Raw genomic sequence first — 25,766 nt, 5'->3', positions numbered from 1 at the left:
AAATTCGAATAACCCCTAGGGTCAAGGAAAAAGTAAGTCCCTTTGAGATTGTATGTGGGAAAGCATACCTTGCGTATCTTCTGAGCATCAAGGGAGACCAAATGCATATAAAAGGACAGGCCGGTATTAAGGAATATATGATTTATCTTTCGCAGACATTATCTTCACTGCATAGGTACCTAAATCAAAAGTTTTCTCTTCTGTTAGACACACCAGTTCACCCATTCCAGCCAGGAGGCACTGTTTACATACGAACCTGGTAATAGAAACCATTAAAAGAGAAGTGGAAAGAACCTTATACTGTATTGTTAAAGACTGATACTGTGGTCAAAGTAGAGGGAATTGACTCCTGGATACACTGCACATGGGTGAAAAGGGCACCAGAATTGGATCAAGAAAAGTGAACCTCTGCACCATCCGGAGAACTTAAGCTTATATTGACCAGAGACTTTAAATGAGATTTGCTTACATAGGGATTGAATGTCTACAAGGACAATTGTTTTAATGTTGAGAAAATGAAAGTTTTGGGAGTGGTTTTGATCTGTGTAATGTTCACTGTGTGTAAGGGAAACTTAGTCTTGCAACTCATCCAGTCTTTTGGGAGAATCCGTAATAGTAGTAGCATGACTGCGTTGCCAAAATCTGCAGCAAGCCCATTGGAATGGGGAATTTTAACCTTGGATTTAAGTTGCACTTTTGACCTGATGTTAAACTACAGTTCAGGAACTTTATCCCTTCCACTCAATGATAAGTGCCATGTTTTAGGATTTTTTTATTGGCTTAATGACACCATAACGCGACATTATAATTTTTCTGCAGGCACTTGTTGGATGGTACAAAAAAATCAAACTGATCCATTCATAATGACCATGGGCTACGGTGAGTTTAATAACCTATGCACACGGCATAAAGAACATGGAGGGGCTGTACCATGTACAAGGTTTCCATGGGGAATGGACTTATCTAAGGTGTGGACCAACGCAGAAGAAGGGGAATGGCATTATATGCAAAATACATCTTAATGTATTGAGTGGACTGGAAAAGAGGAATCAAATCCAAAGAATAAAAATGGTCCTGATATTAAACTTTTGGCAAATATAACGGCGGCCAGAAACAACAATAATGTTGTCTGATTCCATGAATGTCTCTCAACAAAAATGGCTCCCTCTGCACCTTCTCATTAGGTAGTTGTAGAGAGCAAAAAGATCTCCCCTCAGCCTCCTAATGCTGAACAAATCCAGTTCTCAGCCTCTCCTTATATGTCATGTGCTCACTCCAGCATGTCCATAACTTCCTTGTACTGGGGAGCCCAAAATAGGACATGCCACTCCACATGTAGTTTCACAATTGCCAAGCAGAGGGGAAGAATCACTTTCTTCAATCTGCTGACTCCACTCTTGCTAATGCAGACTAGGCTACTGTTTTCTGCCTTTGCTGCAAAGACACTTTGCTGGCTCATATTCAACATTTTTCCACCAGATCCCCCAGGTCTTTTTCTGCAAAGGTGCTTTCTAGTGAGCTAGCACCCAGTCTATCCTGTTGCACTGGGTAATAACAAAGAGGACAAGCTGGCAAACTTACAGTGTCATCTTCTGAGCATGAAGCTATTATAAAGCCATCCTCTTGATTTCCAGCACATTCTCTTTGTTCCCACATATTTTGGGATAATGTGGGTCAAGCTTGCCTGTCTGGAAACAAAAAACCTACTATATCAAATCCCAGGTGAGCCATGGAATTATGGGATGTTTTCAATCAACACCTGAGTCAGCCCTAAAGAGAAACACCTCTTTTTGCTTTGTACATTCCAAATGTCCCAAATGTTACCCAGAATACTCTCTCTGCTAAGAATGGGTTCTTGCTATCCCTGAAAAGTGAGTTTTGATCATACAATGGATAAGAAAGTAGTCTGGTACTGCCTAGGCCCTGCCAAGTACACAATGCTAAGGACCCAAGGCCCAAGTAGAAATTGAAACTGCTGAGGAAAGCAGGGATCAATCGGTTCAGCCACCAAAACAAAAATTAGAAGGGAAATTCTTCAGGGTGGACTGAATCTTTTACATTTTTTTAAAGATTTTTTGACAAAACAGAAATATCTCTTACTTTATTCTTGACCCAACACATTTCTTGCAAGAAGAATAAAACCCCTATTTATTTCCGGATTTTTTTTTTGTCCCTGTACTGGTTTTGGCTGGGATGGAGTTAATTTTCTTCATAGCAGCCCATGTGTTTCTATGTTTTGGATTTGTGAACAAAAATTGTTCATAAGACACCGATGTTGTAGCTATTGCTGAGCAGTGCTTGCACAGAGTCAAGGCCGCCTTTGTTTCTCACTCTGCCCCTCCAGCGAATAGTGTGGGGGTGGGCAAGAGGCTGGGGAGGGGACACAGCTGGGACATCTGACCCAAATTGACCAAAGAGATATTCCATGCCATATAACATCATGCTCAGCAACAAAATGTGTGGGTAGTCTTTCCAAGGTAGCTGTTGTTTTGAGACTGTCTGGAAATCGATCTGCTGGTGGGAGATGGTGAGTGACTGCCTTTGCTTCACTCATTTTTTTTCTTTCCTTCACTTATTAAACTGTCTTTATCTCGACCCACAAGTTTTCTCGCTTTTGCCCTTCTGGATTCTTTCCCCCATCCCACTGTGTGGTGGAGTGAGCAAGCGGCTGGTGGGTGCTCAGTTGCTGACCAGGGTCAACCCACCACAGTCACTTCAACTAGCTTTTTTTTTAATATAAAATGATATTTTGAAATAAATTGCAAACCCATTTTCTCTTCTGACAGGTTCAACATTTCTCTCTATTGTTTTGCAAACCCAAATCATTCATTGGATTCAATTTGCACTCAGGATTCCCCCCCTCCAATAAAGGCAAGTCTGAACAGTGTAGTCATTGAGAAAAATAATCCAGTTGTAGGAGTTAAGGAGCAGTGAGGACCTTATACCACAAGGGGACTGTTTGGATCAGGATAAATCCTGACTGCTGACTCCACAGGTCACAAGAGAGTCTGCCAGAAGTAGCTACAAATTAAATTTAATACATATGTGTTAGAAAACAATGATGGGGATTCGGTTAACATCAGAAAAGCATTCTTCTTTTGCTTCCTCATAGTAGGATCAAGAGTAACACATGGAGCTTTGAGAGCCACACTTCTCTCCCCAGCCTTGTGTGTGAGAGCAAAGGCTGGCCACAATGACAAGGACATGGTGGCAAACTGGCACAGCTGCCTGACATGGACCTCTGAACAACAACCATCACATCATTTGCATACCTTATTATCCCTTTTCCCATTTCTTGGCCCTTCTTTTCGCCACCCCCGTCTCCTCCCAAATAATGTGTTTTTTTCCCCTGTTGGTCACAGTTTTGCTTCATCCATACCCAAATTTGGTATTTCTTATACCATTACCTAGGTCATCTTGGCCATACATGGTATTACTGATGCAGTTACCTAGGCACTGCTAGCCTTGGAAGACTCTGCTCCTCAAAAGGTCCCCATCACTGCCCTTCAGTTAGCTGTGAAGCTTGGCCATCTCTCACATCACTCTGAAATCCAGCCATCCCTCACAGCACTGTCCGTAACTTCTGTCAGCTTCTCACTGTTATCTGTCACATCCAGTAATTTCTCATGTCATGTCTGGTAGTTTCTCATGATCTGATCAGTTAGTTAAACATCATTCAGTGGCCTGCAGCCTTAACACCTCCTAGGTAGAACGGTTTGGAGATGAGTGGGGTAAGGAAAATGTGAGACTTAAAGGCCTCCAGTTTTGTATTCTGAGGTCCTCCAGTCTGAGTTCTTGAGTACTGTAGCTGTTAAGGGATGTTAAGCGGCTACTTTCTCCAGCAGCTCCAGTCCAGGCCCCTCCTGCCCAGACGCTGGAGCCCAGCCTGGTGCACTCAGGGACCCGGGGTCTCTGCCCAAGGTGAGGGACATGACTGCTGCTTTCTCATTTGCAGGTTCAATCAGTAGCGAAGCAGAGACATACACACAAATGCAGACACTAACATGGCTGGCTACAAAGACTGCCACAGACAAGGCACTGCCTTCAGCAGCGCCTACATATAGGACTCACATAAAGCACAAACACAGTCCCCTTCCTCCTCTTTGTCTGGCAGGGACAGAGGTCACTAGTGAAGGCACACACATGACACTCTAGATTCACACACACATTTGTGGATCACCTGAGTATTGGCATGGCCCCTCTGTCCATCCAGTACCACTGCCCAGATCCCAGGCCCTTTGACCTGCTTCACAGGTCCCCTACTTGCTGGCTGGTCCAGCTTGATGCTCGCTAGCAAATACACAGCACTTACACACCTGTCTGACAGGCACCTCACACTTGCAAGTTCCCCCAGATACCAGCACAGACCCTCTGCCCACCTGATACCCCTGCCCAGATCCCAGGCCCCCCTGCTTACCGGCTAGTCCAGTTTGAAGTTTACTAACTGTCGTGGTTTAGCCCCAGCCAGCAATTAAGCACCACGCAACCGCTCACTCGCTCCCCCTCCCCCAGTGGGATGGGGGAGAGAATCGGGAAAAACTTGTGGGTTGACATAAAAACAGTTTAATAGGACAGCAAGAGAGAAGGAAACAACAATGGTAACAATAATACCGACAAAGGAATGTACAAGAACGAGTGATGCCCAATACAGCAATTGCTCACCACCCGGCGATCAATAGCCTGTCCCTGAGCAGCGATTTCCGCCCCCCAGCCAACTCCAGTTTATGTACTGGGCATGACGTCGTATGGTAGGGAATATCTCTTTGGCCAGTCTGGGTCAGCTGTCCTGGCTGTGTCCCCTCCCAGCTTCCTGTGCACTCCCAGCCTTCTTGCTAGCAGGCCAGCACGAGAAGTTGGACTGTCCTTGACTACTTAGCAACAACCCAAAACATCAGCACGTTATCAACATTTTCTCATCCCAAATCCAAAACACAGTCTCACACTAGCTTCTGTGAAGAAAACCAGCTCTATCCTGGCTGAAACCAGGACACTAACGAATGACATGCACATCCCCAATGCGCAGTTTGGGGAAGATACAGACACTCGGATCTCCCAGCAGATGGCACCAGGCACACAGGCTGTGACCCGTAGTCCCACTTTAGCTGATGGCGCTGAGCCCCTTAACTCATGTGGTAACTGCTTTTTGGGACACACACTGTTCCCACCACAGTGGCTGGCCACTTGCTCCTGTAGCTGGCACCACAGGCCGCAGGGCACCTACACCCCTGGTCTGACTCCAGTTGCTGGCACCCACTCCACTCACACATACACAGAGGTCTCACCAGGAGCTGGTGCTTACTCCTTGCAGCACACATACACATGGGATAGAGAGTGAGATTATGCAGGGAGATAGTTAAGAAACGATTTAATAAAAAGATAGGACAGACTGTGGTGATCAGGCACAGGGCTCAGCCAGAAAAGCATACTGACCGGACCCATTTTATAGGCAACTGGCCCCTTTTATACTCCTTTCTGTCTACCCCCTCCTTGTCCCTCCCCAATTCCATTCCCCTGCACATTGCCTCATCAGTTGGCATAGTCCCACTGGCCCCCTCCAACATCCTGGACCTTCAGGTTTGCATTCTTATCAGTTGCAAAGTCCTGGTTTGCCTGTTGTTTCTTGATAGCCCAGTGTGACTGACCAGGTTTGTTCTCATTGCCACCTGTCATTTGTTGGTCAGGTTTGTCTTTGTATGTTCTTGTTTACATTTTTTTTTTATCAGATACCCTCAAAGGAGCAGACACTCCCCTTCCTTCCTATCCTTAAAGTAGATATAATTGTAGAGGACTGTTATTTATTTCTTTTTTAAAAGATATTTCTCTGATCATTTTGGAAAAGCAGATAAGAAGAACAGATGTAATTTTTGAATGGAAAGAATTTTGAAAGTTTAGCTTGTTTTACCAACTATACTGGTCACTTATGGTTGTGCACTTCCTTCCATGTGGACAATCAAAACAGGCTAATATAACTTCCTTCTCTCCTTGCCTTCATTAAGACAAGAATTATTGTTTTAAATTGAATGGGAATATCAAGAGTGACTCCTATCTGTCTTATAGCCTATATAAACTGTTTACTAGTTGCCTAGTCTTGCACAAATACAAAAGTGAGTTTTTAGTCATAGTCATCAACTGATAGAAAAAAAATCCCCTTTTGTCCAAAAAGGCACAAGCTGGTGAGATAGCTAAGTTGCAGGATGACAACTAGACAAACATTAAAGGTGAAAGTTTTCATACCCATCAATATTATATCTAAATATGGTTTGTTTTATATAAAACTGGGCTTAAAGCCCAGTGTTGGTATCCATTCAATGAATTTTCAAGCCAACAAAAAAGGACATTTAATAGAGGGAATCAGAACTGAAACGCTACCACGCCCTGGAAATAAGTCACTAAAATGTGAATAGAGCGAGCGTTGCGACAAGGCTCCTCCCCGTGCATGCTGGGAACTATAGTCCGCGAATAGTCTAGGGACCATTCATAGTTTTGCGCACGGCCCAGGACGCGGCTGAGGGCCAGTGTGTTTTGGGAGTTGCAGTTTTGGGTGGACCGCAGTGTTTGCCGGGAACTGTAGTCTAGTGAGGTAATCACAGCATGACTGACTCGTAGCCTGTTACTGGGTCTCCTCCCTTTGATTCCCCACCCCCCGAATAACTAAGAGGGTGGGGTTTCCGGGGGTTCAAAATTCCCCGGATGTGGACATTAGTTTGGAATTTTCCAGAAAGGTTGTGAGTTGTAAGTTCTAGATTTTGTGTAGTGCAGTTTGATTCTTTCCTTTCATGAGGGGGTTGGTGTGTCCGTATGTTTGGATTAATCGCTTAGTGTTCTTGTAGGCGTGTCGCCATGGTGAAGGAGACCCTGTATTATGATGTGCTGGGGGTGAAGCTCAGTGCCTCTGCTGAGGAGCTGAAGAAGGCGTACCGTAAGCTGGCCTTAAAATATCACCCTGATAAGAACCCCAATGAGGGTGAGAAGGTTAGTGTTGAGGGAGTGGGAGCTGGATCGAAGCTGCTGAGGGGTTGGGGGGGGAGTCACCCCTGATTTTTGTCTAGGAGTTGACTGGAGTGAGGGGCTTGGATGTGGAGATTTTATAACTCTTTCAGATATTGTTGCTGCTTTTGGAGGGGAGAGGTTTGGTTTGGGGGGACCCTATTGTCTGTGGGGAGGGAAGTGTTCTCTTGCCAGGGGCCTGGTTGGAGTGGGGAGGGGTCTAACGGTAAATTGAGGGACCCTGTGGGGGAGGTTGGTAGGAATGAGAGCCCTGGTGGAGAGAGGAGTTCTGTCTAGACTTGACGGGGGGGACACTTGAGGGAGGATTGTCAGGTTGTGGGTGGGGGGAATGGACTCCTGGGGGAGCTGCTGCTTAAGGATTGGGGTCTGAGGCTTAATGTGCATCTTTCACAGTTCAAACAGATTTCCCAAGCCTATGAGATACTGTCTGACCAGAAAAAAGAGAGATCTGTATGATAAAGGTGGTGAGAAGGCCATCAAAGAGGGTGGCTCCGGTAGTAGTTTTGGGTCACCCATGGACATATTTGACTTGTTCTTTGGAGGTGGTGGGAGGATGCAAAGGGAGAGACGTGGTAATGTTCCTACTTTTGATGCTGCCCTAGACTTAACAGTATGACTATTGTACGTGAAAGAGTGCTGAAGTTTGCCTTGGGTGAATAGTGTGGCTTGCAAGACTGCATCAAGGCTATTAAAATGATCTTATAGCTGTATTCTGGAAACCATATAAAACTGTTGTTAGCCTTTAAAGCTTAAAATGAGTAGGGAAAGGGGCACCTGTGTAATGAGAAGGGTACTCATTTTATACACTGGTAGTTTAGATCTGTGAGTTGTCTTATGTTAATGTAATATCTAGCTAGACTCTGCATTTGGGAAGCCTTTTATCTAAGGATAAGCTTAGCTTTTAATAAAATAGAACAGGAATGGAGTGGTAAAGTATCTTACTTGGTAACTAAGGTACTGCAAGTGTACTGTCAAAATCTGAGTTTTTAAAATCACTTCTAGTGGAAAGACCTTAATTAAAAGTAACAACATATAAATAAAGTTGTCCTGGTTTCAGCCAGGATAGAGCTGGTTTTCTTCACAGAGGCTAGTGTGAGACTGTGTTTTGGATTTGGGATGAGAAACTGTTGATAATGTGCTGATGTTTTGGGTTGTTGCTGAGCCGTCAAGGACAGTCCAGCTTCTTGTGCTGGCCTGCCAGCGAGCAGGCTGGGGATGCACGGGGAGCTGGGAGGGGACACAGCCGGGACAGCTGACCCAGACTGGCCAAAGAGATATTCCCTACCATCCGACGTCATGCCCAGTACATAAACTGGAGTTGGCCGGGGGGCGGAAATCGCTGCTCGGGGACGGGCTGTCGATCACGGGGTGGTGAGCAATTTCTGTATTGGGCATCACTTGTTCTTGTACATTCCTTTGTTGGTATTATCATTGTTGTTTCCTCCTTTCTTTCTGTCCTATTAAACCGTGTTTATCTCAACCCACGAGGTTTTTTTTTCCTAATTCTCTCCCCCGTCCCACTGCGGGAGGGGGAGTGAGTGAGCGGCTGCGTGGTGCTTAATTGCTGGCTGGGGCTAAACCATGACAAAAGTGAACAAAGCAGTTTTCGTTTATGAGACCTTGTTCTTCTGTACTGTCCAGTGGAATTGGGTTAAAGCTGCAGTAAAGCTAAAATACCAATCCAAATTGAAGTTCAGACTAATAGTATCAGCAAAGATGTCGATATTAATTTAAAAATTGTTTAAGAGTAGTGCTGACTATATCACTTCTTAGTTCATATGCAGAAAGAAATGAAGTAAATGAAATGTAAAAGTAAATGTAAAAGTAAAGTAAATGAAGTAAAGTAAATGAAAGAAAAGAAGGTCTTATATCAAAAGGTCATACAACTTCATGTAGCAAAACATTTTCAGTAAGCAAGAACTTGTTAGCCTTACCATGAATTTGATTAGAACTTTACTTGGCAAAAACAGTTCCTGATTGTAAAAATCCAGTTGCCCAACTGTTTTGGGAAACCTCCGGGGGGTAGGGGTGGCAGTAGCATTTCATTTGCTGTAGGAACTATCTCCTACTTCCCTGTAGTTATCCAAACATATCTGTCTATTTTTACCCTTTAGACAAAGTTAAAATCTTAAACCTAAATCTCAGTGTATTTTTTTCTTATTATTATTGCTTATACTTTCATGGAGGAGTCTTCTGGCTCCTTTGAAAAAGATTACTAAAAAAGCAATGATAATTGTTACATAATTGTAAGATTAAATAGGAAAAAGCTATTGATAACAGCAGAAGTAGATAAACAGGAAGTCTAAAGCTTTTAAAGACTTATTCTAATGTGATTTAAACATAGTAACATGGGAAACTTATAATTTTGGGTTCAAGTGATCAAATTTGAATAAATATACTCTCCCCTCTCTCCCCTTCCCTTATAGGCAAAAATGTTATTCATCAGTTGTCGATAACCTTAGAAGATCTGTATAACGGTGCAACAAGAAAGCTGGCTTTGCAAAAGAATGTGATCTGTGACAAATGTGAAGGTAACTTCAACACTAAAACTAGACATTAGTTATTTCTGAAGCTCCAAATGTATTTTGACCTTCTAGTTTCTTCTGAAAATATAACTGATTCTCACTCTGTTGTCAGGTCGTGGTGGTAGGAAGGGTGCAATAGAATGCTGTCCCAATTGCAAGAGGCACAGGCATGCAAATCAGAATTCACCAGATTGGTCCAGGAATGGTGCAACAGATTCAATCTGTATGTATTGAGTGTCAGGGGCATGGGGAGCGTATCAGCCCCAAGGACTGGTGCAAGAGCTGCACTGGCAGAAAAATTGTTAGAGAGAAGACGATTCTAGAAGTTCACATTGACAAAGGTAAGGGTTTTACTAACTTGGAGTATTATATTTAAGTAGATTGTCATTAGGGTTGGTGGTTTGTGGGGTTTTTTTAGGACTAAAACAGGAGCTTCAGCAAATGCATGGTGTTATCACTTGTTATAATGAGTAACACTCTTGGATATGCATTCAGTACAATAGCCTGTTCCTGCTCTTTAAAGGTAGACTTGTCTTTAAGCAAGGGTGATTACTTGTTTATTAGTGCCCACTTACTATATACATTACTAAGTGTTAATCCCAAAGCCTGTAATGATGCAAGTAGTGCTGACCAGTTAATTGGATTGATAAAAAGTGAATACATCACTTAGTTAAACTTGCTTAATAAGCTATTATCTTGACATTTTGGAGACCCTACAGAATCTGATCACTTTTATGGCATCTTACTGTGAAGGGGAGGACCAGGTCTCCTGAAGTGTGAAGACATTGCTAAGCCTATAATGTTTAGAATTCATTTTGTTATGTCACTCTGATGACGTTGCGCAGTACAGATGTTCTGGTCTGTGTCCTTTATGTCTGGCAAAACTTAATTCAGAATTTAAATCCCCAGAATGATAAGGGAGCATGAGGCTATTTAGCAGCAAACACTTTTCTTCAGAGTAGGCTGCTCAAAAGTAGGTAGGAGAGGTCTTTGGAGGAATTGGAGTTGAAAGATGAAATGCATTGGCAAGCATGTGGCTTACAATAGACTTGTACCTAATAGTAATCAGTAACTGTTTTACATCTCTACTTAAGTGTGCTTTATGTAATGTCTCATCTTTAAGAGGAGGAATATGATAGTAACACTAAACTTGAAGCTTGGCAAGAGTATATCACTGATATTTTTAAACACTTTTAAAAGTTACTGAAAAGAGCAAAATTTTGACTATTGTAATTATCCTGGTTTTCTATTAGGTGTCATGAGGCTGCTAGAATTAATAGTACAATAACCCTTCTGTAGGTGAAGTTGCTTTCTTGAGTGACTGTTGCACTCCTAGGAAGAGTGCTTCCTAAACTGAAGGCACTGATATCTTTTTTTCTCAAGTACTTCTGTCACAGGCTTAAGAGACTTATCAACTTCTTAAAGCAAGCTTTGTGTGCAGCACTTCTTCTATACCTCTTCTGTAGTGGTTGTGCATATGATAGAAACCATCTTGATAATATTTCCCTCAAGGATTTTTATCTTGGCAGGTGACTAATTTCTACTAGAATGGGATTTCATGTTTATGAAACGTAGCTCAAGTCGGCAGTACTAACATGTTTTGGAAGGATGAGTTGGTAAGATACTTGCTTCAAGCACAGATCCTAATGTTGCAACCTCAAGGTTCAGTAATATCCTAGTACAAGCTAGTGCCTATTAAAATATTTCACATTGTTACATTTGAGAGGAAAGAAAAAAAACCCTGAAATATGTGGTCTCTGCAATAGGAATGAAGGATGGTCAGAAAATAACATTCCATGGTGAAGGGGACCAAGAGCCAGGACTAGAGCCAGGGGACATAATTATCGTCTTAGATCAAAAAGATCACCCTACACTTACAAGGTAAACTCCATTAGTCTTTATGCATGCTCCTGAGATGCTTGTCTTCAGGCTTCCTCTGTTACCACTGGCTTTTTTTAGTAACTGGAAATATTGTCAGATGGGACTATATGTCTAGAGCTCACTTGTGAGTTGGTTTGGGCTGTCAGATATTGATGTATTTATAGAAGTACTGGTAGAAGTAGTCAAAGTAGTTGGTACTCTAAATGTACAAGGTTTGTGGTTATACAGTTTATTTTTTGGCTTGTTTAGAGTGAGTTTTTCTTCTTTCTCCGGGGGTGGGAGAGGAAGTAAGATGAACCTAAGGGAGTTATGGATATTGGGAATTCACAAACTTCTAAGGACTACCAATGTTGGAAAACAATTGTTTCTTAATAGCTGTGAATATCTGTAGCAGTTGACTTAATAATTCCGTGTTCTTACTGCCTTCTGTGAAAGTCTTCCAATACCAAACTCTGATCTAGCATAGGCAACTGCTTGTTATGATTCTATGTAGGTTCTTCTGCCTTGAAGCCAAGCTTCAGTGCTTGTGCCATTTCTCAGGATCCTGTTTATAGCCACCTTAGAATCATAGAATAGTTTGGGTTGGAAGTGACCTTTAAAGGTCATCTAGTCCAACCCCCCTGCAATGAGCAGGGACATCTTCAACTAGATCAGGTTGCTCAGAGCCCCATCCAACCTGACCTTGAATGTTTCCAGGGATGGGGCACCTACCACCTCTCTGGGCAACCTGTGCCAGTGTTTCACCACCCTCACCGGGAAAAATTTCTTCCTTATATCTAGTCTAAATCTACCCTCTTTTAGTTTAAAACCATTACCCCTTGTCCTACTGCAACAGGCCCTGCTAAAAAGTTTGTCCCACTGCCTTATGGTCAGAACTGTGCATCCTATATGCATAATATCAAGGTGATCTGCCTCCTATGTGTTTTACTTCCCTGAATACATTGAGTAACATGAGGAATGGAGAGGACTGATAATTTATGGAAGTGAAACTGACCTGGTTACTGTCAACTATGTTAGTCAATACTTCACATACTCCTGGAAGCTATGCTAAGGCACATGGAGGACAGGGAGGTGGTTCAAGACAGCCAGCATGGCTTCACCGAGGGCAAGTCCTGCCTGACCAACCTAGTGGCCTTCTGTGATGGAGTGACCACATCAGTGGACAAGGGAAGAGCTATGGATGTCATCTATCTGGACTTCTGTAAGGCCTTTGACATGGTCCCCCACAACATCCTTCTCTCTAAATTGGAGAGATATGGATTTGATGGGTGGACTGTTGGGTGGATGAGGAATTGGGTGGATGGTTGCTCGCATCCAGAGGGTAGTGGTCAATGGCTCAATGTCCAGATGGAGATCGGTGATGAGTAGTGTCCCTCAGGGGTCTGTATTGGGGCCAGTACTCTTTAATATCTTCATCAATGACATGGTGGGATCGAGTGCACCCTCAGCAAGTTTGCAGATGACACCAAGTTGAGTGGTGCAGTTGACACGCCTGAGGGACAGGATGGCATCCAGAGGGACCTGGAGAAGCTTGAGGCATGGGCCTTTGTGAACCTTATGAGGTTCAACAAGGCCAAGTGCAGGGTCCTGGGTCGGGGCAACCCCTGGTATCAATACAGGCTGGGGGATGAAGGGATTGAGAGCAGCCCTGCCAAGAAGGACTTGGGGGTACTGGTGGATGAGAAGCTGGACATGAGCTGGCAATGTATGCTCACAGCCCAGAAGGCCAACTGTATCCCGGACTGCATCAAAAGAAGCATGGGCAGCAGGTTGAGAGAGGCATTTCTGCCCCTGTACTCCACTCTGGTGAGACCCCACCTGGAGTCCTGCGTCCAGCTCTGGAGCCCTCAGCACAGGAAAGTCACAGACCTGTTGGAGGGGGTCCAGAGGAGGGCCACAAAAATGATCAGAGGGGTGGAGCACCTCTCCTATGAGGACAGGCTGAGAGTTGGGGTTGTTCAGCCTGGAGAAGAGAAGGCTCCGGGGAGACCTTATTGCAGCCTTCCAGTACTTAAAGGGGGCTTATAAGAAAGATGGGGACAGACTTTTTAGCAAGGCCTGTAGTGATAGGACAAGGGGTAACGGTTTTAAACTAAAAGAGGGTAGATTTAGACTACACATAAGGAAGAAATGTTTCACAATGAGGGTGGTAAAACACTGGCACAGGTTGCCCAGAGAGATGGTAGACACCCTATCCCTGGAAACCTTCAAGGTCAGGTTGGATGGGGCTCTGAGCATCCTGATCTAGTTAATGAGCAGGGACATCATCGCAGGGGGATTGGACTAGATGGCCTTTAAAAGTCCCTTCCAACCCAAAGATTCTATGATTCACATTGCCTAACAATATTGCTTTTTGTTAAAGTCCATTGTTTCAAGTTACTTTGTGGAATGAGTCTGTCATCTAATAGCTTCTCTTCTGGAAAAAGCAGCACTTTGGCCACTAAATGCACTTTAGATGCAACTAATAGTTAGTGCAACTAACTGCTGATCAGAGCATTCATGAGGGGAACAGTTAATTTGGGAAGGCATTGTTCTCTTAACGTGGGGGCACTTAGTCGAACAGCTCATCCCTTTGTCCCTGTAAGTAGGAATGACACGTCAAAGGCTCTAGCGTAGCCTGTAGTCGATCTGATCAGCAGTCTTGTATCGTGCTTAACTTCAGACGCTGGTGCCAAAACTTTGTGCTGAGGCAGGACAGATGGAATACTACTGTTAGCAGCTTCCAGCATTGAGCTCACAGATTAAAGAATCTGAACCTTCATGGCATTTGGCAGGCTAGTGATGAGCAATTTTCTCTACCCAGCTTCTGGTGAAACCAGGTGTTGAATCAGTTGTGTCAAATGGTCTGTCTGGTCTGTGCATATATTATGTTACCTGGGACTTGAAGTTCTGACTGTACTGGATTATTGATGTCCATCCCCCTGCACTGGCTTCAGCTTTAATGTCCTTAAATGTTCCATGATATCAGTAGTTTTGTGGGGTTATGCTGAGGTAATGCCACTTCTGGGTCAGATGGAATGTACCTCCTGTCCCTTCAGGGTCTAAAACTTTCCAGGCAAGTCTCTTTGCAGATGCTTTTAAATTTGTCCTTTTTAACAGGTCCAAGTCCTTTTAATAGGTTTGAGGTGCCCTTAAACTAAATAACTCCTGAACATCCCAGCACATGCAGACATCATTTGTGCTGACTTTAATGTAACTTCTTTAATTTTCAGTTCTGAGTTAACTGGATGCATCCTGGTTTCATCTAGAAGCTCCTTTCAGAGTGACTCAGAGTTGATTTCTAAACTTCCTTACCACCAGACCTTCAAAGGGAGTGTAGGAGACTCTGATGGAGCCAACTGAGGTATAGGAGGGACGATTCCCTTACAGACTTCTTTCAGTCCTGTCTTAAAACCTAGCTGGTTGTTACTGGATATATTTTATTGCTTAGTTGGTAGTAGCTATTCCAGTTACTACCTTATGACAATTTCAAGCCTCTAGCTTTACACTGCTCATAAAGCCAAGTCCTATTTTGTTCTTATGATTCCATTTGGAAGGTTCTTTGAGGATGTTGATACCTAAATATATTCAAGTTAAATATCGAGCTTAACTTCTTGCAGCGAACTTGTACCTGCCTGTGTACATCAATGTATACAATAAATGCATACAGCTGTCTTCCTTAATATTTATACTACAGTATCTATAAGCAGTTGCATTCCCTCCGTTTTGCAAATCAAGCTCTTCTAGTGTTGAGGAGGGAGTTTTACTTGAATTGTCATCTAATGTAGCTGAATGGAAATGTATGAGACTTGGAATTTTGCTACCATTTTGTTCAGTGGCACAAATACTTTCCTATTTGTGCTGGAAATAATTTTTGTCATTGGAACAGTTGACCTAGCAATTTCATTGCTACCTTTACACTTAATAATCTCCAGCTGAGCTTGCTGCATATATTAAGGTTTTAGTCTTCAAGTATGTAACCTAGAATTTTGTGTTGATAAATCCCCAGTTGGACATCATCTTTCAAGGCCAACTGGTTAACTGACTTCTTGTTCCATATCTCTGTTTACTGTAGTCTAAATGAGAATACTGTACCACAGTTATCTTCATTTAAAGAGCATTGCAAAGTGTTTAGCATCTAAGGTACATATGGACATAAAATGAAATACAGGAAATTCCACTTAAGAAAAAACTTTTTTTTACTTGGGGGGTGGTGGTGTCAAACACTGGAATGGGTTGCCCAGAGAAGCTGTGGAGTTTCCATCCATATAGTTACTCAAAACCTGACTGGATGTGGCCCTGACCAATCTGCTCTAGTTTGCCCTGCTTTGAGCAGGGGGGGTTGTACTAGAGACCTCCAGAGGGTCCCTTCCAACTATATCCAAATATTTGATAATTTATCCAGCTGCATTTAAAAGGCCCTCTTACTTACAACACAAGATTGAGTATTCTTAGGTGTTCAGGCTGTTCCCTTCTCCATGTTAAAATTTCTGGTTTTAAACTGATTAGTGAAGTCAAGAGTTGTTTCTGACTTCTCTTGAAATAAAAGTTTCGTTCTGAGCTCTCTGCTTTTTGTTTTCAGTCTCACTAAAATTACTGTATCTATTCATCTACAGTAACCTTCAGGTTATTATTTTTAATAGCAGACAATATTAACTGTTTGAAGAGTTTCAAATTAAGATTTCTTTAAGCAGAAATGCTCAAGCTTTCACACTTGCAGTGATGTTTACTGCAGACTAGGGAGATCCAGGTGTTCCATTGAATTGCTAAAATGGCATTGAATGAAATTCTTCAGCAAAGGGTTTTTGAATATACTAAACTACTGAAGAAGTAGAAGGGAATATTACATGAATAAATGATTGCCTAAAAAGTCGGAAACCAGGTAAGAATATAATTCCCTCTGATAAAGAAACATGATGGGACCCTGAATGAGTCCTAAAAAGAGCTGCACTGGGGACCTTTAATTTCATTTAAGCTCTGAGGTGGTGACTTGATGATGCAGAACTTTTTATGGGATAAGGAAGATGGAAGTTGGTTAGAGTTGCAGAATGATTGCACAATATAATGCAACAAACATGACAATTTAAGTTGAATGTTAAATGTAAAATGAAGTGCATAAACTTAAATACTTGCACAATAGTGGGATCCCAGCAGTACCAAAATGTTGGTTGTAACAGATCTATGAATAGATAATCTCAATGCTAAGCAGCAAGTAAAATGTTAGGAATTGGGGGGGGGGGGGGGGGGGAGACGAGACACGGGACGGGACATGGGACAATAACAAAACCAATTGCTGTCTATATAAAAATCTGTGTTGTGCATATACCTTGAATACTGCATGTAATGCAGATTTTTACATTGCAAAGTGTGGTGGGTTGACCCCAGCCAGCAGCCAAGCACTCAGAGAGTTGCTTGCATACTTCCCTCCCCAGCATCCCGTGGGAGAGAACAGGAAGAGCAAAAGCAAGAAAACTTGTGGGCTGAGGTAAAGACAGTTTAATAGGTGAAAGTAAGTCACAAATCTAAAACACAGCACCACATGGGCTGCTACGAAGAAAGTTAACTCTATCTCAACCAGACCCAGTACACAAAGATACCGGTAGATCTGGAGAATCTTAAAGAAGGGTAATGAGGAAAAGATAGAATAGCTTCTATGTGGAGAGTGACTTTTTTTTTTTTTAAAGTAGATCCTTCTTTGTAGAAAAGAGGGGAGGAAGGAAGAGAGAGAATTTGTGTAGGAGCAACTGTTGTCTGTCTCTTGGTATCACTTGAGATTGTACAGTTACTATTACCAACAGGACAAGAGGCAGTGGGCACAAACTGAAGCACAGGAGATTCTGAATGTAAGGAAACACTTTTTCACTGTGAGGGTGACCAAGCATTGGAACAGGTTGCCCAGAGAGGTTGTGGAATCTCCCTCCTTGGAGATATTCTAAAGCTGTCTGGACATGGTCCTGGGCAGCCTGTTCCAAGTGACTCTGCTTGAGCAGGGGAGCTGGACCAGATGACCTCCAGAGGTTCCTTCCAACCTCAACTGTTCTGTGGTTTTGTGAGGTTCAGAACTGGAAGTGGCACTTTGTGGATATGGAAATCTTTGGCATAAGATGCTGTCAATGGTTGATAGTCATCAATAGATTTCATGAAAGGGAGGGAAGAAATAAAACTACACTTCCAGGTTGAAGTCCTTGAGGTGTCCTGATAAAGGGCTGGAAGCTGAGTGTATTCTGAGGCAGTGTCATGTGCTTGGCTTGCTCTTGAACTCTTCCCTAGGCATCTGCTCTTGAAGTGAGGATATTTAAATTAGTAAAAGATCAGCTTTACCAGATTAGGGCAGCAGCCTGATCTCAGGGAAGTTGGGCTCCCCTAATGATGTAACTAAGTAGAAGGAAGAAGGAGGTACAAAATCATATTAGATCCCTAGTGTTGCCCACAACATCTGAAAGCCAAAAATGATGTTAGAGGAGAATAAACCGGATTGATTAAAACAGTGTTGCTGCGTCTTGTTTCTTTAGATGACTGTACTAATATACGACAGTATTGTGCAAATTTTTGTCCAATTTGGACAATGTTAAAGAAGGGATTAATTACAGAATTGTTAAGGTTGGAAAAGACCTTTAAGATCATTGTCCCAGCAGCAGAAGTTTGGAGGCTGAGACAAACCTTTTCCCAGAAGGGGGAAAGCATAGTGAAATGGAACTGAATGCTGTTGCATGTGGTATGGGGGGGGGAGTGTGTGTGTTAGCTTTTGAATAACTGTCCCTGAGTAGTAAATGGCTCTTATCACAGATATTATCCCTGAAGTAGTTGGCTTAGCTAATAGTTAATGTTCTCTGTTTTACTGGTCAGGCTTCTTAGTATTAAGATTCCAAATTTATTGTCTTTACCAAATTTAATACCTGAGTTAGGCATGGTCCTTCTCACTCTTCCTGTTCCCCCACCCCTGACTTTTGTTGCTTGGCTCTACCATAGGCGAGGGGAAGACCTTGTTATGTGCGTGGATATACAGCTGGTTGAAGCACTGTGTGGCTTTCAAAAACCTATCACAACGCTGGATAATAGAACTATAATTATTACTTCTCATCCTGGTAAGTGTTGGTTTGCTTTGTGCTAAAAAACTGTACATCCAGCAAATGTAAGCTGAAAAGCAAGCAATTAGCATAGGGGAGAAGAAAGGATTGATCCTTAAAATACTGCTTCTCCCCCCACCCTCAAGTCTTTACAGCAGAGAGCTTTAAATAAAAGTTTTGCTTAGTGGGCAACAGTAACTACATGTTTCTTCGTATGCCACAGTAACGAACTTTACTTCATGGATGTGCTAATATCCTGAGGATACTCAAGATCTCTGAAGATAAATTTTTCAGACTTGGAACTCATGGAATACTTGACGTTTGTAGGTATGCTCCCTTTGAGAAGCATATAAAATGGTAGAATATAGCATAGATGTGTACCTGTTCTCCTACACAAAAGCTATCAGGCAGTAGGTCCCTATTAGACTACTGGATATCGGTATAGTTGTTGAAACACAGCTTACAAGGCTGCACAAATGCATCCTGAAAGGAATTGAAACTAAAATTGCTTGTTTTGCCAGCCTGGATTTTTTTTCTTTTTATTTACTTAAGGCCAGACTATCAAACACGGGGATATTAAATGTGTGCTGAATGAAGGCATGCCAATATATCGTAGACCATATGAAAAAGGATGTCTAATCATAGAGTTCAAGGTAAGTGAATCAACTTCCATGGTACAGCTTAACACTGAACATGCAAAACTTCAACTTTAAGGAATAACTCAAGCAAGAAAAGACACTACTCATCAGGTGTCTTGTTTAGTGCATTTCTTGCAGCATGGTCAGATAACCTAATGCAATGCACAAGGCTATAGACAGAAAGTATCCAATTCTTTCTTGTACTGGTTTTGGCTGGGATAGAGTTAATTTTCTTCATAGTATCCTGTATGGGGCTATGCTTCGTATTTGTGCTGAAAATAGTGTTGATAACACACTGATGTTTTAGTTATTGCTGAGCAGTGCTTACATGGTGTCAAGGCCTTTTCTGCTTCTCACGCTGCCCTGCTAGCAAGTAGGCTGGGGCTGCCCAAGAACTCAGGAGGGGACATGACCAGGACAGCTGACCCCAGCTGACCAAAGGGCTATTCCATACCATATGATGTCATGCTCAGAAATAAAACTGGGGGAAGAAGGAAGGGGGGGATGTTCGGAGTTATGGTGTGTCTCTTCCCAAGTAACCGTTACGCGTGCTGAGGCCCTGCCTTCCTGGAAATGGCAAAACGCCTGTCTGCCGATGGGAAGTAGTAAATGAATTCCTTGTTTTGCCTTGCTTGCGCATGCAGCTTTTGCTTTGCCTATTAAACTGTCTTTATTTCAACCCACAAGTTTTCTCAGTTTTACCCTTCTGACTCTCTCCTCCATCCCTCTGAGTGTGGGGAGTGAGCGAGCGGCTGTGTGGTGCTTAGTTGCCAACCGAGGTTAAACTGTGACTGAGGGAACTGGGGTTGTTTAGTCTGGAGAAGAGGAGGCTGAGGGGAGACCTTATCGCTCTCTACAACTACCTGAAAGGGGGTTGTGGCAACGAGGGCGCTGGTCTCTTCTCCCAAGTAAGCAGCGATAGGACGAGAGGAAATGGCCTCAAGTTGTGCCAGGGGAGGTTTAGATTGGATATTAGGAAAAATTTCTTCACTGAGAGGGTGGTCAGGCATTGGAACAGGCTGCCCAGGGAGGTGGTGGAGTCGCCATCTCTGGAAGTGTTCAAAAAACGTGTGGATGTGGCGCTTCAGGACATGGTTTAGTGGGCATGACGGCTTTGGGTTAACAGTTGGACTTGATGATCTTGAAGGTCCTTTCCAACCTAGTGATTCTGTGATTTCTAAATAGCTCTTTACTGGAAATAAACTAAGTACTGAAATAACTTGTTTGGATATCCTGTGAATTTTCATGTTTGTCATGTTTTTTGGCTTCCAGTGTGTCTTAGGAAGAACTGAAATATAACTGACCTTGTATTGGAGCAAGGGGATCAGTTAGTTAATTGTAATTGCTGAAGAGAGTTTCATTAGTACTGATGGGAGGGGTATCAGGCTAATCTCTAACTGCTGTGTCCCCCTACTCTGGCTTTAGCTGAAGATGTATTTTTTTAGCCCTTTCAATATGACAGTCTGGGGCAGAAAAAAAGACTGAACTAGTCAAGACAGTGAAGTTGCCAAATATCAAAAAAATGCACTTTTGGCAGATGTGAAAAACTGGCAAGTGACCTATTTCCTTAGCAATGGGTTTTCAAGTCTTCTGTAATTATGAAGCTGATGCTGGCAGATAATTGACCTGTAGTAAGTGAGATAGATGCCAGTTAAAGACAAATTCAGTAACTGCAGCTCTTTGTTTCAGGTGAACTTCCCAGGTAGTGGCTTCTTCTCCTCAGATAAGTTGTATTTGCTGGAAAAACTGCTACCTGCAAGACAGGAAGTAGAAGAAACTGAGGAAATGGAACAAGTGGATTTAATGGACTTTGATCCAGCTCCAGACAGAAGACATTGCTATAATCGAGAAGCCTATGAAGATGATGAGCACCACCTTGGAGGTGATGTTCAATGTCAGACTTCTTAAAAGAGCCAGTTAATAACAACTGTGATGCCACTTTTATATGCATCAGTAGACAAGTGAAGGACTACAGGTGATTCACCCTCACTTCCTGATATTTCTTTTCTGTTAGATTCAGCTATAGTTCATTCTAAAAGCATAAAGAAATTAAAATGGTAATATGAAAACTGACTTAGCAATTTGTATAAAGCTCCAGGATGCAAGTGCATATCAAATTGATAACAAACTGTCCGTCAGACAAGCAGTCTGGGATAGTTTTCTTGACTAAATCTGCAGTTCTTGTATCTGTGTTCAAGTGCCTGGTCTTAGACTAAGGTTCTGTAGCATTCTTGATGCTCTGTAGAGCTGCAGTTTACTGAAGGATGCACAAGTATTTCTAATTAATGTGAAGATATATCTACAGTTTTTGGATTTGCACTGCTGTTTGTCAAATCAGAACTTGCTCTATAATGCAAATGTGTAATATGTGAACTTGACACAAATGTGTTTAATTTTTTTCATGTCCATTAAACTTGTGTGATTTACCAGTTTATTTAAGAATTAATAGTTTCTTGGTCTGCCAGCTTTAGTCCTGATATAGTGAGCTAGTTGTAAAACTTTTTGTTTCTAACCAGTTGCTACTTAAATACTGTTCTGTGGTATGCTGTGTATAGCCAATGTAGGTTGTTCATGACTAAAATATGAAATCTGTGTTGACCTACTGCCATGTGAAGCTTGACTTCCACCTTCATTATTGAAATCATGTAATCTATAGCAATGTGTGAAGTAAAGCAGTAGCAGATGTGGTCAAAGGAATAGGTGAGCCTGTAGAGGAGAAAAAGCAGGGAGGTATTATTTTAACTTGGTTCTGTCTGAATGTTCTAATCATTGTAGATGAAAAATTTAAAAGTAATTCTAACATTTTTTTCAATGTTTCTTTTCTTAGACCAGTTTTCAGTCTAAGAAAACTCAGTTCTAGACTGCTAATCCTAGTACAAATATGCTGTTTTATAGACCATGCTGAGAAGACTAGTCCAATCTTATCCTCAAGCACAGTAGTTTAGTCCTGGTCTACCATCGGTCCTGGGAAGCAATGTTTGCTTTCCTGTTATAATGCTTCCCTCCCCTTTGAGAATCCCTGAAAATTGTGAAAAATGGGTTAGTCAAGAAAGGCGCTCTTGGACCAGGCTCCTTGGGCTAGTTCTTCCCATAAGTGTTATGGCTTTTATTTTATGAAGGCAACTATTTACATGATCCTTGTTTCAAGTGGAATTCTTATTTTGGGCTCTTACAGATTAGAGGTCAAAATATAGATGAGTTTAAAAGAACTCTGCTTATTCCACCTGGTCAGGATGAAATTTTGCAAACCAAATTCCTTTTCCAAATTACCACTGATGAGTTTATAGTCAGCTATGCCCATGTGACAGATAGGAGCATTTGCCTTATCAGTGGGACCGTTCTCTTCAGGCAGGAGAAGGAATAGAATGTAATTTCTAGCTCTTGGGCTTGTTACATCCAAAACCTTGTTTATGGCTAAAGAGGAAACACAACTTTTATTTTCATATATTTATATATATTATTTTTAATATGTTTAATATATAATATATTTTAATTTAAATTATGTAAATGTAATAACTTATTTTTAGTATAATGGAAATCTTAACAGTCTAATTGAACCATTATCATTAGTCTAGATCTAATTATTACAGAAAAAAACCCCACCAGAATAATGCAGCTAGAGTACTTGGGAAAAAATTGTAATAATAGAATTAAGTGCAACGCGTGCACACATACAGTTTCTAAACCTCTTTCTGGTGTTATGCTCACCCTTTCACTGCTTCTCTGAGCCCTAAGGTCAGATGCTGGTGTTGGTGGTGGGAGGGGTGGTGGTGTTACAGCGAGTTGTCAGCAGCTGGAGTCCTTTGCCAGGAGAAATAGGATGTTCATGTTGATGGTCTCTTCTTCCTCCCTCTAGTATCCCCTCATGGTCACTTGTATACATTTGCTAACATGTTTTTATACCCTACTCCTCCTTCATTGCTCTGCAACTCTAGGTTACATCTAAAATTACTATATATCTTGCCACTTATGTATGTTAGATATTATTTCTTTGCTTCCCCTGAAACTAGTTTTGTTCAGCTCCAGGTCTACTGGTTTTTTAAGTGACCATGGGTGAGATGCTTATAGCTGTGGGATCTCCAGCGCCACATCCTCTGTCTCCGCCTCTTGGAGGCCTCTGCTGTCATACTGGGCCTATATTTCCCTACATCGTGTTAGTTGTTCTAGGTAGAATGAGATATTTACAACTGCTTCTTATTGGTATCCATAGAAAACTATGGTTGTATCACACAAAGATAAAAGTAAAACAACTTGGTCAGACACGTGGACAATTAGAGAAACAGTTTAGCTGTGACAGCCAAGTAAAACAAAGCTGTAGCCAGGTCAAGAAAATTTCAGACAGAGGAGGCCTGACACACCTGGCCTGAGGCCTTGCAAACTCAGTATAAAGCTTATGGCCTGTTACTAGCAATAGCAATACTGTATTACAGAGCTATACGATTACAGATGATCTAAAAATGCTTTGGAGAAGTGCCTCAACCCAGATATGCAAACTCATTTTAGTAAATGCCATAAATGTGAAAATTCAGTACCTAGCGTGTGCCCATGCTTCTATGTGAGTCATACTCAAGTGAGGAGATAAGGTGTGGATCCTACTGCCCTAATGATCAGCAGTGCTAACTTTGCTACTTGCATCTTGGAAAAAGCATTGACCCCATAGGTTGCCTGGACACACCAAGAGTGTTGTAATCTACAAGGGCTGCTTGGACAACTTGAGCAGTCTACCAGCAACAACTGCTGCTGCAGAAACAGCTACATCCTCTACCCTCAGTATGTCAGGAGGAGGAAGGCTATGAATTGGTCTACTGGAGGCCTAAGGGCTTCAGCCAATCCTCATACTGAGAAATTGAGACATGGGTCTGCATCAGAGTGAGAGCCATGTTTAAGACCATCACCTTTTGTCCTAGGCTTCCAAAACTCCCTTTAATGTCTGAACTGTGATCTGCTCATAATTAAGTGACAGCAACCTGGTGATCAGCCATCTCGCCTCCTAATGACAAAACAGTGACCCCAATGATGGTGCAGTCAGGCCATTAACTGTGACATCTGTGCATGTCACCACATCTTCCAATGGAAGTGGAACCAATAGAAATTTGTTACTGATGGGATACTATTGTTACTAGTCACAACAAGCTGGTGACATATTTCTACTGCTTTCTGTTTCATGATGTCCCTGAATTTCAGTAAAGGTTTTCTTTCTGACCTTATGAGGGCTTAATCTATTTTAGAAACTGTTTGTAAAGGAGTTGTTCTGTAAGCAATTACTCAGATTTCTGTGCAAGTCATCCCTCAGTTTCTAATAGAATGTAGAGAAATTGGCTGATGGCTTGATTTTGGGGTTTTTTTGTGTGTGTGTTTTTCTCCTTCGCAGGTAGTAAGCTGGTTATGGTGTCAGAGCAGTATTGTATGTGATAACGATGGGCACATATGTGCTATTTAGATAGGGATATTTTCCTAGGAACATAAAAAAGCAAGTTAAGCCCTTTCTTGCACAACTATACAGAAACCTGAGATTGTATAGTTTTTGCTGCAGGGGGCTATAGCGCTTGCACATACATTTTGTGCATGTAGATAGATAGACTGTTGACACACAAGCCAGGCTCAAATTCATCAGTTTTTACTGTAGAAGTAGGAGGATTAAATCACAGAATCGCTAAGGTTGGAAAGGACCTTCAAGATCATCAAGTCCAACCATTAATCCAGTGCCACCATGTCCCCTAAACCACGTCTTGAAGCGCCACATCCACACGTTTTTTGAATACTTCCAGAGATGGTGATTCCACCACTTCCCTGGGCAGCCTGTTCCAATGCCTGACCACCCTCTCGGTGAAGAAATTTTTCCTAATATCCAATCTAAACCTCCCCTGGCGCAACCTGAGGCCGTTTCCTCTCGTCCTATCACTAGTTACGTGGGAGAAGAGACCAACACCCACCTCACCCCAACCTCCTTTCAGGTAGTTGTAGAGAGCGATAAGGTCTCCCCTCAGCCTCCTCCAGACTGAACAACCCCAGTTCCCTCAGCTGCTCCCCATAAGACTTGTGCTCCAGACCCCTCACCAGCTTCATTGCCCTTCTTTGGACATGCTCCAGCACCTCAGCATCCTTCTTGGAGTGAGGGGCCCAAAACTGAACACAGTATTCAAGGTGCGGCCTCAACAGTGCCGAGTACAGGGGCACAATCGCTTCCCTACTCCTGCTGGCCACACTATTTCTGATACAGGCCAGGACGCTGTTGGCCACCTTGGCCACCTGGGCACACTGCCGGCTCATGTTCAGCCGGCTGTCAACCAGCACCCCCAGGTCCCTTTCCACCGGGCAGCTCTCCAGCCACTCTTCCCCAAGCCTGTAGCGTTGCATGGGGTTGTTGTGACCAAAGTGCAGGACCCTGCACTTGGCCTTATTAAACCTCATACAGTTGACTTCTGCCCATCGATCCAGCCTGTCCAGATCCCTCTGCAGAGCCCTCCTACCCTCCAGCAGCTCAACACTCCCACCCAACTTGGTGTCGTCTGCAAACTTACTGAGGGAGCAGTCGATCCCCTCATACAGGTCATTGATAAAGATATTAAACAAGACAGGCCCCAGAACCGAGCCCTGGGGAACACCGCTTGTGACTGGCCGCCAGCCGGATTTAACTCCATTCACCACAACTCTCTGGGCTCAGCCAT

The 25,766-nt window shown here is 42.7% G+C and overlaps 1 protein-coding gene across 1 annotated transcript; it reads left to right on the top strand.

Annotated features, from left to right (window-relative positions):
• Positions 1–6,840: 6,840 nt before the first annotated feature.
• On the top strand, positions 6,841–21,006 carry LOC309415172 (dnaJ homolog subfamily A member 1-like; the record flags this gene model as incomplete). The annotated part of the gene is given in 10 exon segments (XM_082012612.1): positions 6,841–6,972; positions 7,402–7,443; positions 7,445–7,580; positions 9,435–9,539; positions 9,646–9,692; positions 9,694–9,874; positions 11,300–11,414; positions 18,363–18,478; positions 19,013–19,113; positions 20,788–21,006. Coding segments are annotated over 10 exon segments (1,194 nt in total).
• Between the last annotated feature and the right edge of the window lie 4,760 nt (positions 21,007–25,766).

Source organism: Phaethon aethereus (assembly GCF_964289735.1).
Source record: "Phaethon aethereus genome assembly, chromosome: W".
NCBI classification, from domain to species: Eukaryota; Metazoa; Chordata; class Aves; order Phaethontiformes; family Phaethontidae; genus Phaethon; species Phaethon aethereus.
The sequence above is the reverse complement of the archived record's forward strand: the minus strand, read 5'-3'. Positions and strand labels throughout refer to the sequence as shown.